The sequence below is a fragment of the Myiozetetes cayanensis genome, unplaced genomic scaffold (assembly GCF_022539395.1).
Source record: "Myiozetetes cayanensis isolate MyiCay16 unplaced genomic scaffold, myiCay2020 scf18, whole genome shotgun sequence".
Taxonomy (NCBI): Eukaryota; Metazoa; Chordata; class Aves; order Passeriformes; family Tyrannidae; genus Myiozetetes; species Myiozetetes cayanensis.
In genome coordinates, this window is record NW_026087389.1 from 241,861 (window position 1) to 257,962 (window position 16,102).

The following is a 16,102-nucleotide window of genomic DNA, read 5'->3' on the forward strand; positions in this document are numbered from 1 at the left end:
GTATGAGTTTATCCTTTCACAGTTATCTAATGTTGGCTTTACTAGCTTTTCCTTTTAAACTGTTTTGTTTCCCAGTGGTCCCATGAAATAATTGCACAAATGAAGGACTGTATTAGCATGTTCTGGGATGCAATAATGTTGCAACATCTGCTCAGTGTGGCTGCATATGGAATGATGAATTTTGTCCCTGATGTAGTATATTCTCTTACATATAAGAAATTTATGGTTTTGAACTTGATGCTATAAAGTATTCTGATTCCTCCCAAACAGAATATAAAGGTGGTTGTTGGAGGAAAAAAGTTGAAGGAAAAAAAAGAGCACAAAAGTTGAATTCTAATGAAAATGTGTTCTAATTAATTCTACAAATTCACAGTTCTTTACATTTATGATTAGTTTTTCCCCAAAAAGTAGTTACTAGAACAAATAAGTAGTTTTAAGAATCTTCGTACCAGATGTGCAATTTGCAAAGCTCTTTTCAGGCTCAAACAGACTCTTCTTATGGAAATAGGAATAGGAGATGACTACAAAGCTCCCGTTAGCAGCCTCTCAAAGAGTCAGTGCAATTTCAGAAATCTGTCCCAGAATACACAGGGTGGCCATGCCTTGTTCCTGAGCTCACTGTGGGCTGATTTGTTTCAGGTTGGTTTGTAAATTGCCATAGGGTTAATTTAAGCAGGTTAATTTTTTCTAGCAGATAATGCATGGAACTCTAGTTAGACTGAAGGGATGTTGTTTAAGACCAACATCATTATCAATGGTAATCTGGATAGAGAGCATGCAGGAGATCAGAAATCCTACTTATAGAGTATATTGGTCATCTTGGATAAGAACTGCAGTTCTTCAGTGAGTCCTGACTAAAAAATACATGCTGAGCTAATTAGCTAAAATGAGAAAGGCAGTTATGGGTCAACTGTCAGGTTTGTATTTTATATAGCAAATAATTTGGGGATTCTTGCTATTTTAGACAGTTTTGTTCACTAAACCATTTGTTCTGTCAGTTAAAAATTAAAATCTAGTTTTGTGAAGTTTTTTTCCCCAAAGCATAAATTTGTTAAATATGTAAATATGTTCTTTGCACATTTTTTTTCTTCTGCCATGTAATTGCTGTATGAATATGGGTAAATATATTTTTCTTGGACATATACTATTACTTTACATTTAATGTGTTACTGATAAAACTGACCAGCATATTTAGACTCAACGCTTACAGCATCTTCAAAGTACTGAGATAAAATCCTGGATGATTCCAGTGTTTTGTTTTCTGTAAGCACTGAGTTTCATCTTTTCTCCAGCTGATAGCAATGACACTTGAAAAAAGAGAGAGTGAGGCAGCTCTTCTGATATTTTTGGATGGCAGTTTGGAAGGCATTTTGGAATGTCTGTTTAACCCATTGTGTCAGGCTTCAGATGCACAAAATCAAGAGTACTCCAATTGTAAACTCAATGTGTTATGTTTCTGCAGCTGTTTTTGGATAGAAATGAATGCTCTCAAATCCCAAACATATGCTGCATTTCAATTAATTTTTTTAAAGCACAGACTGCTTTCTGCCAAGATTGAGGTAGACCTCTGTGAGCTGGTTTCTATATTTATAGAAGCCTAATCAAAGTTTTCTCCTGCAGAAAACAGGGGTCAGCTTCTGAGCATGTGATCTCATGGTGCTGATGTGAAACTCTTTTGGATACTGTGTCCTTCTTCCTCCCTTTCTTCCCCATTTCTTTGCTGACTTTCTCCCATGGTAGTTGCTGTACAAGTGCTCAGCTGCACTGTCGTATAACCCAGTCTTGCCTTAGTCCAGGGAATGGTGCGAGTTGAGCTCTTGGAAAAAAGCTACATGGTTCATCTGCCAGAGGCTGAACTGCACATGCCTAGTGCTGATCCATTTCACATTGGTTGCTTAATCTACTTTTAAAAAGGCATTCTTGTTTTCTCTGAGAGCTGTGGACAAGACTATGCCAATTAAAAGCATTTCATTTGCCTGTTCTCACCTGAAGGCAGATTTTCACATCTAGTTTCCAGTGCCATCAATGGATGCTGGCAGTAATAAGCCATTTCTTGCTATTTGGAAATTAATAACTCCTTCAGAAATGTTCTGTTTTCTTGCATGTGTTAAATACTGGAAGTTAGGCATTCTACAGGAAAATCAGGTAGGCAAAGCAAATGTTACATTTAAAGCACAAAATATAAAATCTTTGACAAAGTTCAGAAGTAATTCTACCAAAGTAACTAACATGCTCTTCAGAAGTTTAACCTCATGTTCTGTTAGATGTTGTTGTGGGCTTGTTCTTAATAATCAAAAACCCACTGATTTCTCCTTGCTTCTCCCCCTTTTGAACAGCTTTTTTACCTTTCTTGCTTTCCTGTATGCTCTGTGCTGGGCTTCTTCCCCCAGGCAAAGAGTGACTTGTCTCACACAAGCTTTGGCTTCTGCTCACATTAGCCTAAATGCAACTAATGCCACATGGAGGGGTGCTCCGAGAACTGTTTGTTTTGTTAATGGCATGTTTTGCACATTGGATTTTTAACCCACTACTTGCTGCATGGATGGGTAATAACGACTCTTTTGTTTAACATTAGATAAGCATGAGATCACCGAGGCACAGCTGCATGTGTAGTCACTCTTGAAGCAATTGCACACCTAATTGGCTGACAATCTTGGCATTTTCAAAATAAACACAAGCCTTTTAAAGACAGGAGACATATTTATGTATGAATAGTCAAATAAACCTGTCGGGTGTCATCAATGGAGCCCTCTGGCACTGAACAGTTGTGTGATGACCCTGATCCTGGAGGCAAATCCCAAGATCAAGAGACCAAAAAACAACACGAATCAGAGCAAAAATTATCCAAAATAACGCATAATGCTTTGGAGAACATTAATGTCATTGGTCAAGGCTTGAAGCACCTGTTCCAGCATCAGCGCAGGAGGTCGTCCGTTTCTCCACATGATGTGCAGCAAGCTCAGGGTGAGCTGGAGCCTGATCTGGATTTGGAAAGCCAAAGCGTCTGTGCTGAAATTGATGGTGTCTCCACCCACCCCACAGCTCTGAACCGGGTGCTTCAGCAGATCAGAGTGCCACCTAAAATGAAGAGAGGGACGAGCCTGCACAGCAGGTGGGGCAAGGCAGATGCCCCAAAAGGAAGCCCCCAGATCAACAGAAGGTCTGCCCAGGATATTCAGTCAGGTCGGCCCAGATCATCATCCACTACAGATGCTCCCACAAACTTGTCCGTGATGGAGATTGCTTCTTCTATCTATGTAGGTGGAGAGGAGGCCGCAGCAGCAGCAGCAGTAAGTTACTCAGATTTACCTTTGATCTTTATGATCTCCTTGTATGCTTTCTTAAGCCCTTTGAAATCTTGTTTTGAAAAGCAGGTTTCTTTCAGCAGACACTAATGGTACTGTGTTCAAAAGCTTCTACAGTGGTGAAGCAGAGAGCTTAAAAGATGCAAGCATTAGTCATTTTCTCACATGACAGGTGGCTGATTTTTGTATGTATTTGATCAGTTAAACAAGAGCTACTTTTGAAACACATTAGGTTGGTTGGATGGCACACCCCAATCAAACAAGAAGTGATGGGACGAGCAGCAGCCAGAGTAGTGCTCCTTAGCAACTGTTAGCTAGTTCCTGCAAGAAAACCTTTCATTTACCTAGATGGCTTTTTTAATTCCTCTCTCGTTTTCTTGTGTGTTTGATAAAAGCAAAGAATTCCAGTTGGAGTAGATGGTGCTGTTGGTCTCTTAGGCTGTTGGGAGGCTCTGGGAACATGGGCTGCAGCCTATGACTGACGTCCACTTCTGAGTTGCCTGAACATGGTTTAGATCAGCCTGGCTGCTCTGCTGATAAGGGATCACTGTTGTCTCCTTCAGTTTGTCTTGCCTGTGTGGGAAAAGCATTCACTGAAATGACAGTCTCTGTTCTGTGACTTGTCCTTGCAAAGCTGTGTAGATCAGCTTATTGATGATAACAAGAAGTAGCATTTATCTCACTATTTTTCTCTTCACCCAGATCAATTTAGTTGAAACATTCTTGGATTCTGGGGGGGATTTTTTGTTTGTTTTATTGGAGAATAGCTTTCTGATTTAACTTTAGCTATAACCTCTATTTTCCTAAAAATCTTTGGAGGCTTGTTCATTGGAGGACAAGCCCTTTGATAAAGATAGAAAGCATTGTGCAACTGGTGTCTGGTTCGTGTGCTCTTAATTAAAGAGGATTTGACCATGACCCTTGGACCAAGAGAAACAATTCTGGAGAGTTTGATGTTATTGAGATAGCGTGGTCCTGAGGCGTATATAGATTTTTGGTTTTGAAAATTTGGTTTTATATACTACAGTTTTGTGGAGTTTTTTTGTTGGCTAGTTGGTGGATTGGGGCTGAATAAGATCTCAGTCAACTGGAGGTTGCCTTGCCTCTGCAGAGTGATTGTTCCCTTGTATGGCTTTTTTTCTCCCCTCAAAGCCTACTTTGAAATATTCCAAATGAAAATCTGTCCGGATTATTTGGTGATACGTTTTCCACATATTGGTGGGAGTTGTGGTTGGAGGCCATCTTGGGCACAGTGACTACAAAATGATGGAGTTTTCAGTTCTTGATGAAGTAAGGAAGGGGGTCAGCAAAGCCTCTACCTTGGACACCTAGAGGATGGGCTTAGACTTCTTTGGGACACTGCTTTAGAGAGTCCCCTGGGAAACAGTCCTTAATAACAAAAGGGTCCGGGAAGACTGGACACACTTTAGAAAGAAATCTAATACAGAAGTAGACCATCCCTATGTACCAAAATATGAGGCATCAGGGAAGAACGGCCTGGCTGAATAGGGAGCTTTTATGGAAAGGCAGGGGAAAAAAAGAGTGTTTATGACCTTTGGAAGAAGGGGTAGGCAGCTCAGAAGAGTACAAGGGCATCATTAGGTCACATAGAGAAAAAATTAGGTGAAAACTAGAGCTCAGTCTGGCCATTGCTGTGAAAATTAATGAAAAATGTGGCTTTTTATAAATACATCAATAACAAAAGGAGGGCCAAGGAAAATCTCCGTTCTTCATTGGACGCGGGGGGAACATTGTCACCAAAGACGAGGCTGAGGTACTTAATGCCTTCTTTCCCTCAGTCTTTGGTAGTAAGGCTGGTAATCCTTAGGGCCTCCTGAGCTGGTATACAGGGACAGGGAGCAGAATGGACCCCCTGTAACCCCAGAGGAAGTCGTTAGTGACTGGTTGAGCCATTAAAACACTTATAAGTCTATGGGACCACATGGTATTCATCCATGGGTACTGAGGAAGCCAGCAGAAGAGCTCACCAAGCAGTTCTTCTTCATCTTATCATCAGTTCTGGCTCACCAGCTGCCAGATGTGATGCCCATCCGTTAGATCTAGGGAACTATAGGCCTGTCAGCTTGACCTCAGTGCTGGGGAAGATCATGGAACAGATCATCTCGGATGTGATTCTCTCGCACGTACAGGACAGCCAGGGGATCAGACCCAGCCAGCACAGATTTAGGAAAGGTAGGTCCTGTTTGACCAGCCTGGTCCTTCTATGACCAGGTGACCCACCTAGTGGGGGTCACCCCGCTGCAGATCCCTCCTCTGAAGAGGTATCTAGTCACTCTGGATCAATGGACTAAGGCCAATGGTATGAGGTTCAAAAAGGCCAAGTGCCAGGCCCTACCTTTGGGTCACTACAACCCCACACAGTGCTCCAGGCTTTGGGCAGAGTGACTGGAAAGCAGCTCAGTGGCAAAGGCCCTGGGGGCTCTGGTGACCCCAGATGAACATGAACTGGGTATGCCCAGATGGGTAAGAAGGCTGATGGCACGTGGCTTGTATCAAGAATAGTGTGACCAGCAGGATCAGGGCAGTGATTATTCTCTGTGCTGGGCAGTGCTGATGCTGCACCTAGAATCCTGGAGTCAGATTTGGGCCCCTCACTGCAAGAAATTACGGTGCTGTAGCATGTTCAGAGAAGGGACCTGAGCTGGGGAAGGGTATGGAGAGTGGGTCATATGACGAGTGGCTGAGAGAGCTGGGGGGGAGCTCAACCTGGAGAAAAGGAGGCTCAGGGGGGGCCTTTTCACTCTCTCCAACTCCCTGACAGGAAAGGGGGGCCAGGGGGAAGTCGGGCTCTGCTCCCAGGGAACAAGGGACAGGAGGAGAGGGAACATCCTCAAGTTATGCCAGAGGAGGGTCAGGTTGGATATCAGGAGGAATTTCTTCATGGAAGGGGTGGTTAGGCATTGGAAGGGGCTGCCCAGGGAGTGGTGGAGTCCCCATCCTTGGAGGTGTGCAAGGAAGGACTGGACACAGCACTCAGTGCTCTGGGCTGGGGGACAAAGGTGGGGATGGGGCACAGGATGGATTTGATGATCTTCTAAGTCTTTTCCATCCAAAATGATTCTGTGATTCTGTGATTTCCCTGATAGCCATCCAGAAATTAGGATATCTTGCATTCATAGATGGTAATTACAAGTATTAGCATAAATTATAAATTATAATAAATTATAAATTATAAATTATAATAAATATAATAATAAATTTATAATAAATTATAAAATTATAATAAATTATAAATTATAATATCAGTCTAAGGCAGTGAGTAAAGTTTCCTCTTGGGAGAAGCACTGAAGGAGTCTGCCTGGAGCTTTTGCTTCTTGTCAACAGCTAAAAGAACAGAACTAGTACTAAAGTAGTTGTGAAAAACATGTATTCTCCTGGGTTGGTTAACTTAGCAGTTGAGCCATGCCAGTCGAGCCATTGAGAAACCTCAGAAAGAGGCCTCATCGTAGCTTCAGGTTTATTTGCATACGGGCTCTTTCTTCATTGTCAGTAAACTCATGATCTTTGTATCAGGAGAATTTTGGGGAAAGTTATTAGTTTTCTGAGTTTGTACCCGAACCCAGCAACTGAAGTTTATGAAACAGGATCTGATTTGTTGGTTTAAAACTGTAGTTTCCTTTATTTTGTGTATGAGCAGGGAGATTGGACAGGCATAATATGGGAAGTAAATAATATGGGAATATGGGAAAAGACCTGGAGTGAGGTGTCCGTCCTCCCAATGATGCAGATGGTCTGATGAAATGTTACCACCTTTGCTGGATTGGTGATCTCCAAAGTGTGGTGTGGGCAAGACAATCTATTGGAGTGTGGGAAGGAAATACTTTTTGGTTTGTTTTATCTTTCTTTTCCTTTTTAATTTCTATTTCTGTGTATGTTTTATAATGGGCCTACTGTATTAGTTCAGTAGTGGGTGTATATAGTTTATAAATAAACATACATGTATTGGCAGTCTGTGCTCAAAAATTTTGTACTGATTCGGGTGTGCAATCAAAGTTTGGAAACCACTGGGATCACTTGGCAGGAGTGACTGGAAAAATGAGAACTGTTAATCTGACAGTAATTGCATTCTACATTTGTAATTGCATTCTGACAGCAATTGCATACTACAACATCTGCTGCTGTAGCTGCTGTTCCTCTGGAGCAGCGTACTGTACGGAGAAAGGGCTAGGAATGGGCGTCTTGGGCCTCTCCAGGCAGTCACCCCGCTGGGGCTGTGCAGGCTTTCTCCCCTCTGTGTCGGAGAGAGGAGAGAGGGGACTGGAGTCTGAAAGAGGAAAATTAAATGTGAGAGGAAAGGGCACCTTTGGCGACTAAACCACCAGAGACCTCCATAACCCTCTGTGCAGTTCCGTGAATTTCCAGTGCTTTTTAATGTTCACAGCATTTTTGTGGCAGACAGTAAAGATGTATGCTGTGGGTCTAAAGTGACATGGCCAAGGAAATACTGCCATGGAGAATGTGACCTAAAATGAGGGGGAGATGTGAGTCCCAATCCCTGGTACAGAAATCACATCGCACATGCCTGTTGTCTGTAGGAGAGGGAAAGAGTTTGGTGGGAGAGTTGGATTCTTTCTTTTCATGGAAAATTTTGCCAAGTCTGGGTGATGTACCCCATTTTATCTCCCAAGAGCAGATGTATATATAAATAGCACTACCTCACAGTGTGGCACAAGGATTGAAGAAGTTATTCAGTAGCTTAGTGCCACACTCAAAAGGGGGGTATCTCTATCCCCTCCCTCCTCTAAGAGCCAGAAAGACTAAGACCGCTGCAATATTGTTATGCCATCTGCATAATGTTGGGAGCTGTAAAAATCGCATGAACTGCCCTTGACTTGATTTTCACAGGGAACACAAAGTAAAAATTGGAAAATACAAACAATGGGTTTTTTTCCACGGAGAAGGACAGAATGTTGTCTGATATTTCATGAGAAGTACTATGTATTCTGCCATACTAACATAATACCTTGCTGGTTTTTTGGTCTGAGACGTGCTGTCTGGGCTGGGATGGGTCTGTAGATACGTAGATGGGTCTGTAGATACGTTGATGCCACTCGAAGATACAGATTAATGGTAGATGACCTGCAAGTCAAGTGAAGATGATTATACACCTTTATATAACGTATAACAGCTTTTACTGAATTTCCAGTATAGAGATGTAATGCGTTTATAATCAGCTACGTATAATTTTTAAATCTCTGATATGATTATTAACAAAGCTTCTTGGTTTGTGATTCAGTGAAATCAGTAAAGCAAAATGGTAAAGCATTTGGTAAATCAGCCTTATAACTTAGCATTCAGGCTGCCACACTGTTGGAATATGACTAAATTCATGAATTGTTAAATTGCTAAATGTTGTTCAGCAATTTGTATTGCAAAATCAGTTACAACACACTTCAAATGAGAATTAGTAAAGAGCCAGGAAAAATCTGAAATCATCAGAGCAAACTTAAATGCAACAAAGTTCAGTGCGAACTCAAACTTTAAACACTGTCTTTTAAGTTCTGAGACATCTGAAGTTATATCACACAGTGTTACTTTAACCCTAAATTTTCTTATTTTATTTAATCTTACTGAGACTAGATTACTTAATGATGATTACGACATAGAAATCATCTTTTTGAAGTGTCACTCAACAGTGATCAGCATTGAGAGTCCTCTGTATCCCTGCATTCTACTCTTGCCTGTATGTGTCGTGTCTACACTGAACTTTCATTTGATCATTTTTTTTGTTGTTTCATGCTCATTTTCACATTACTTTGCCGATTTGTCTCCTTCAGCTCTTTGGAATCTCATCTTTTGAATAAGTTTGTGATCTTTTTTTTTAAATGAAACCCTACCAATTTCACTTCCTTGGTTTTGGTGTTTGCTGCTGACAGCAAAGCTATGCTGACTCACCTTGCCTCAGCAGAGAGTATTTCCTTTTTGAAAGTATTTAAGAATTTCATAAATCCACCTATAATTAGAAAAATGTCACCGAGCTACAACATTGATCCATCTGTTGTGAACATATGGGTTATACAAGCTACAAGGAACAAAGAAACAACACACAGAATGGAAAAGTTGTGACTTAATAATGACGAAAACTGCATAACATCGAATTTGTAGTCAAGAAGTATAACTCTCAGTTTTCTGATTCCTGTCTTCTGCCATCATTTGCTTTGCTGGTATGTTCCCCTGTCGTGTGACACAGGCTGTTCCTGCCGGTGGTGGAGGTGTGCCAGCAGTTCTAGGGCTGTGCCCTGTTGGGTGCTGAACTGCCCTAGGCTGTGCCCGTGCTCCGGCGTCACCTCCGCCGCTGTGCTGGCACTGCTCTTACAGCAGAAATTCCTGCTCTGCTTTCCCTTCTTTCTTTATTTTTCTTCCAGTGTTCAGATTTCTGACACTTGGGAAAAGTAACGGACACTTTGTTCTTTTCACGTGCTCTGTACCTGCACGCCGGTATGTTGAAGCAGGAGACGATGGGCTCAGTCGGGGCTCACTGCAGGCACTGCTTGTAAGATTTGACTGTGACTGCAGGAGGTAGATGTAGGAAGTCAGCAGACTTGGATTGCTGAGAAATTAGCCTTCAGTTATATTTTGTCAGAGGCTTGTAAATGCCTTCGTGGGCTGCTGTGGAATTGTCAGTGCTTCTTATTGGTGTGGCAGGAGCATTACCTGTTGCAGATCTGTTTGTCAGGCATGGATGAGCAGGAGCCCACGTGCTTCAGTCTAGCTTACTACTGAAGCTGAAGACCTGTTAAACACATCCAGACTATTTCCATATCTTCAATTTTTTGTGGCGTCAAGCCCTGATCTTCATCCTTCTGTGTGAGGCTGCACAGTACTTTGAGTTTATGCTCAATTCTACCTACATAAATGCTGTGCTGAGCTTAATTAAAGCTTGTGATTTATTTGCGTGCTTGTTTGGTCCTGCTGGGTGCTGTTACCATTGCTTTTTAACAGTAGGTGCTGTGTCTAAGATACAGTTTGGAAAAGGAAAAAACCTCTTTATCAGCCTGGCCATGTCGGTAAGGTAAGTGCCAAAAGTGAAAAAGAAATTTTGTAGTTAAATTCCCTGGTATACTAGAAAACTCAGGCCACATGGGCTTGGAGCAATTTTGGAAGAGCAGAGCCCAGAGCAGGAAACCTTTCAGAGCTGAGTTCTCCAGCCTGCTCCTCAGTCCCCTCCTGCCTACATCACATGCAGAACGCTGTGCACAAGGAAAAGATGGTAAAGAGATACGGTACTGATATCATCTTGTCTTGCCTCTATTCTGTCTTGGATTGTTTAAACTCTGAAAGCTCCTATCCTGTCACCATTTTTTCACCCCACTTCTTTTTTTTCCTTGTGTCTTTGTTCCAGCTATATGAGCCAGACTGTAATCATCTTTCTTTGTGTGCTGAGCACAGTTTTGTCATTTTATGTTGCATTTTTAAAAATAGCTACAGCCAGTGTCTGTCTTTCACTTCTGATCCAGAAGTTCTGGCATGTCAGATGTCTCACAAAGCTTCGCTCTTCCTTTTTGAGGAGTTTCCCCTTTCTGCAGCCTGCTTATTTCACATGACAGGGTCAGTTTTCAGCTATCTCCTGATTAGATACACCTGCCCTTTCCTTTTCATGCCTATAACCCCCATTACACACAAACAACCTCACCCACTAAATACACTTTCAGAAAGTGTAGAAGGTTAATCTCCTCAAAATGTTTTATTGTTAACCCAAGAGGGGGGTTGGGTTGATTGGGTGGTGGTGGTATTTTTTTCCCCCGTGTGTAATAATCCTTCTGCATTTGTCAGACTTTGTATAGAAACTGAGAAACGAGATGGTCATAACATGGAAAATAATGTAATATTTAAAATCTTACTGAGATACTTCACTTACTCTTGTATTTCAAACAGTCTAAATTTAAATATTCCTGCATAGATCTTTTCTTGTAGAGGAAGCCCACTGAGCTGAGAAATCAGGATTGTGGTTGTTTGAAAAAGATTGAGCCTGCATGGATCTCATTTGGATCTCCTCTACTTACAGAGCTTTTTGTGGGGTAATGAATACGCTATGTGTCAAGATATGGACAAACAGAACAATATGGATGTTTGAAAGATGAAGTTAGCAGTACTTTGGTGAGCAGTTGTGTCCATGTGAACTTTTATCCATGCCATGAAGGGTTGCTGTGACCCACATGCAGACCCCAGCACTTGGCCTTGTGGAACCTCCTCATTCATTGGGTTTTTTACCAAGGAGGTCCTTGTACGCTCTGCTGTCACCTGGGCATGGCGCCAGCGTTGGTGTGAGAGCGTGGCCATAGTGAGATCAAGTTATTCACTCCGACTTCCATACAGAGAATCGATTTGGAACGTTTGGTGGAAGCCCTTGGCTGACACCTTCTGGCATTACTTAGAAGGCAGACTACCCTGGTTTAATTAAGTATAAAACTGTCTGGTGGATTTGCAGTTTTTTGCCTTCCTAGGCCCAGACATTTCCGGGTTGCCATTTGCTTGTCTTAGGGTCGCGGTAGTGATGAGAGAAAGGATTTGCTGTCCTGGGATAGGATCCTCGTAGAGCAGCTTTCCAAGGCTCACTTCAATCCTGCGGCATCCTGCCAGGACTTCCCATGTCCTCATCTGCTTGTCAGTTTTGACCGTCATTTTCGTAAATATTTCAAGTCACTTTGGATTTTGGTTAGCAACTTAAATCTATATTCTGTTACTGTCCACATTTTAAAAAATGACTACATATACTTTCGGCATAAGTTCACAGTCTTCAGTTTGCAGCCGCATCAGTATTTTCCAGTGGTGATATTTACCCCAAGAGTATCAAAAACCTACTAGCAGTAAACCTGCTTTTCCCGATTGCCTATAATGACTCTTTCCAAGTGCTCGCACTGGTCTGCACACTGCATGTTAACATAAGGCAGTGAAGTGCTACCTTTTCAGTATATATAGCAGAGTTGGGAAAGAATGAACAATTTCTCTCCAACTGTAAATAGTCTTCTAAAGTAGTAATTTATTTGCCAGAAACTTTTTTTGCAAATTCTTCTGTCCTAAACACCATGCAACAAACATGGGACAAACACTTGTAAAAAGACAAAAAATGGAGATTTTTGTAACATTAAAACCACGTGGAAAGTCCACTGTGGCTATGAACAGTATGTCCTGGATCTATAAAAGATGACTTTGGCTTTAACCCTTTTCCGCAAAGAGCAAGCAATCTTAGCACTATACTCTGTCTAGCATTGGCTCTCCCATTCAACTTGCATAGGTAGTAAACACTTTGTAAATCTTTTTGTAACTGATTGAAGTAAAACATCTTGTAGTTTTGTCTGTAAAGGACTGGAAATGTTAGATATGATTTCACTTTCATCATCTGCGGCTGAGTCACGTTCAAACAGCATCAACTTGCACAGTTCCTGTGAAGGGAGAGCTCGTACTCATTTGGGAGGGTGAAACAGGGATTACCTGTACCCTGACAGCCAGGTGTACAAGAACCTCAATGGACAGTGCACAGGGAGCATTTCTGGACAAGAGGAATCCATTCTCTTTCTTAGAAGTGGTGCTGCACACCCTGGAGCCACAGGTCTGTGCTCCCAGCAGACCCAGCTGGAACCGTGTGTTGGTATGGCTGGGGCAGCCCCAGCTCCGGCCCAGCCATGCCGCTCTCCTTGTCCCAGCCGAAAAGCCAGCCTGACTCTGGTGTACTGCAGAGTGAAAGGGTTGCACTGTTTACATCTTTCAGCAAGATAAGATACTGGCCTATCACTGTAATGGCTTAATGCAGGTTGAGCTAAGTCAGGAGTAGGCTGAGAATTATTTCACAAGCTGAGAAATTAATCTTCAGTTGCTTACTTGCCGTGGAAACCCATGCTGTGCCAGGCGCTGCTTTCCCTGGCTGGGAACAGTGACCTTTGTGCAGCAGAGAGCGGTGTTAGGCTCAAAGTCTTGTTTGTGGGCAAGGGATGCACATTCTGTATAAGGAGAGGCTGGAATTTAATTTTAGTATAACTGAAATCTGAAGGGTCTAATCATTATTAGTCTAGATTTCATTGTTACGTAAAAAAACTATTATTGCTGTCAAAATGTTATACACACACTTCTTATTTTATAATCCCTTCCTTCAGATTACACTCACCCTTCCACTGTTCCTCTGGTTCTGCAGTTGGTGATGTCGCTCTGGGCAGGTGGAGGTATGCAGGTACCTCAAGTTGTCAACATCTGGAACCCTTCACTAGGAGGTTACTTGGTTGCTCAGTTACAAGGCTAAAAGTTTAACCTTCTGTAAGCAGTGCTGTTGAAACTCAGCCTTACATCTTCTGCTGACACAGCTGAGTCATGATAGAGCAAGCCCTGGAGACAGGGGCATGCTGTAACAGGTTGCAGAGCCACGACAATTGTGTAACCAATGTTTTTAACAGGTCCACATCTTTCACAGTAGAATACCATGCAAGATCATCCCCAAATCTCCCTTAGGACCACAGATGATTCCAGTAAAATGGTGACTTTGAGCAATTAGAAAAGGGGCTGAACCATCTTTTTCCATGTTGTGTTTAACTCTGGTGCTGTCACCAAAATTAAAAATAATGTTGTGTTTGCCTGTTCAACTGTAGCAGACCTGTCTATGATAGTTGCTGTGCTAATATCAAATTCCATGGCAACTCAAAACCCTTTCAAGTAATTTCTAATTGTAGGTTTGACTGCAGTATGTATCTGATTTTTAGTCATTTTTGCAATGTTGTCATGAGTGCTTTCTGAAGCAGTTCTGTGGTAATTCTAATCATAATTTAGTTGGAAATTAAGGTTAAAACTTGGGGTTTTCCCCTGCAGTAGCCCATGTAGCTCCTTTGCAATTTTTTTGAATGAAAGGAAAGTGGGTGATGGAGAAAGAGACATGTCTGGTACTCTGACACTGAGGGTGCTCAGAGCAGGCAGGGCTGTGGCACCGCCAGGTGTGTTAATCTGCCAGGTGCAGTTTGCAGGTGGAAGTCCTGAATAAAAGAGCTGATCTAATCGCCTGGTCCCACAGTGTGCAGGAAGGAAGGAGATTTTACTGGGGAGTGTTCAAATATTTTGTGAAGATGGGAAGGCCATGACTTTGCTGGAGAGAATTGGAAGGCTGCTGTACTCAGGCAGCAAACTAGTGCTGCCAGGAACAGAAATGCAGTCCCTGGTAAAACTGGAAGTAGTTTTTACTCTAAGCCGTGCTATGTCTATGTCCCACTGTCTGCCAGCACTGAAAGTGTACAGGACAGGTGAGTCATACACAAAGTAAGACTGCCTGAACTAAAGCAGACATGGAGGCCTGGGCAAGGAGTGTTTGGGGCTGAGGGATGTGAGGACATGGTGATGGCAGCTGCAGCTCCTGTTGGCAGTCAGGGCGCTGTGGTGAGGGACGTAAGCTTCTCTTTACCTTTCAATCAACTTTGTGAACTTAATGAGAATTCTCTTAAGTGGGGATGGCATCTTTTAAATATGTGACTCTTCTGGTGATCCTTAAATGTGAAGGGCTTTGATACTGGCACAGGCTGCCCAGAGCATCTGTGGCTGCCCCAAACCTGGAAGTATTGAAGGCCAGGTTGGACGTGGCTTGGAGCAAACTGGGATAGTGGAAGGTGTCCCTGCCTGTGGCGGGGGGTGGAATGAGATGACCTGTGAAATGCCAGCCCAGTCAGTGACAGGAAAGGTTGCTGGGGTGGTTCGGTACTGGTGCCGGTGGTTTGGTGCAGGTGTAGCGGTGCAGGTGTTGGGGGTTGGCACAGGTGCTTGGGTTTGGCGCAGGTATGGCAGTGTGGTGGAGTTGTGGTGGTTTGGTGCAGGTGTGGCAGTTTGGCGCAGGATTTGCCCACCGCACGGAACTGACCGGCCACGAGCACCGCACGGGCTGGTCTGTCCCGCGCGTCGGTCTGTCCCACACGGGTCGGTCTGTCCCACACGGGTCGGTCTGTCCCACGCGGGTCGGTCTGTCCCACACGGGTCGGTCTGTCCCACGCGGGTCGGTCTGTCCCACACGGGTCGGTCTGTCCCGTGCGGGCTGGTCGGTCTGTCCCACGCGGGTTGGTCTGTCCCACACGTGTCGGTCTGTCCCACACGTGTCGGTCTGTCCCACACGTGTCGGTCTGTCCTGCGCGGGCTGGTCGGTCTGTCCCGCGCGGGTCGGTCTGTCCCGCACAGGCTCGTCGGTCCCGGAGGGGCGCTACAAGAGCACGCGGCTGGGGCCACTCGGGGAGCGCTGAATCCGCAGCGAACTTAGGGATTCATGGAAAATACATGGGGTACACTGTGGAAGCAGTGCAATCTAATAACCCAGGAAAACAGTACTCAAACACTTTTCTTAACTCCAGTGCCATTTTCTACAGTAGCCCCTTGCCCTATGCAGAGAGCTCAGGGCTCACAATAAGGAATCCAGAACACTGAGGCATCTTTAAATGTTTTCTTTTGAATTATATAAAAAATAAGCTGAAAGGGTTGATCCTGAGAATGTGTAGGTTTCAAGGCATGAAAATTTTATCTTACAAACCTGCAGTAAGAAAATATCTCTCCTTTTGGTTACTCCAAAAGGTCCCTCTGTAAGAGGTTATCAGTAAGATGCCTTCCTCTTCATTTACAAGTGTAAAGCATTGATGTAACATTCGTGCATATGTGTTCCTGCTAGCTTTATATAATGCTAAAAGATAATTTTTAAAAAATGCTAAAAACTGAAAACAAACAATTCAGTTCTTACTGAGTATTTTTTAAAAGAAAGTTAGTTATAAAATATTTTGTACTAAAGATTAATTCTAATTGTGTTTTGTGTTCTCATGAAAGGATGT

The 16,102-nt window shown here is 43.1% G+C and overlaps 1 protein-coding gene across 8 annotated transcripts in view; it reads left to right on the forward strand.

Moving 5' to 3' along the window:
• Positions 1-16,102, forward strand: part of TMCC1 (transmembrane and coiled-coil domain family 1) — a 114,188-nt gene that overhangs the window by 49,420 nt on the left and 48,666 nt on the right. For 6 of the 8 annotated variants that reach the window (XM_050312717.1, XM_050312715.1, XM_050312720.1 and 3 more), the window contains one exon: positions 3,043-3,290. The exons of 1 other annotated variant lie outside the window; for it this stretch is intronic. In XM_050312717.1, coding sequence (XP_050168674.1) covers positions 3,084-3,290 — 207 coding nt within the window. In that variant the 5' untranslated portion in view covers positions 3,043-3,083. Of the gene's footprint in view, positions 1-8; positions 3,291-16,102 lie in introns of those variants that run through there. One more of the 8 variants, XM_050312714.1, reaches the window with a different exon arrangement.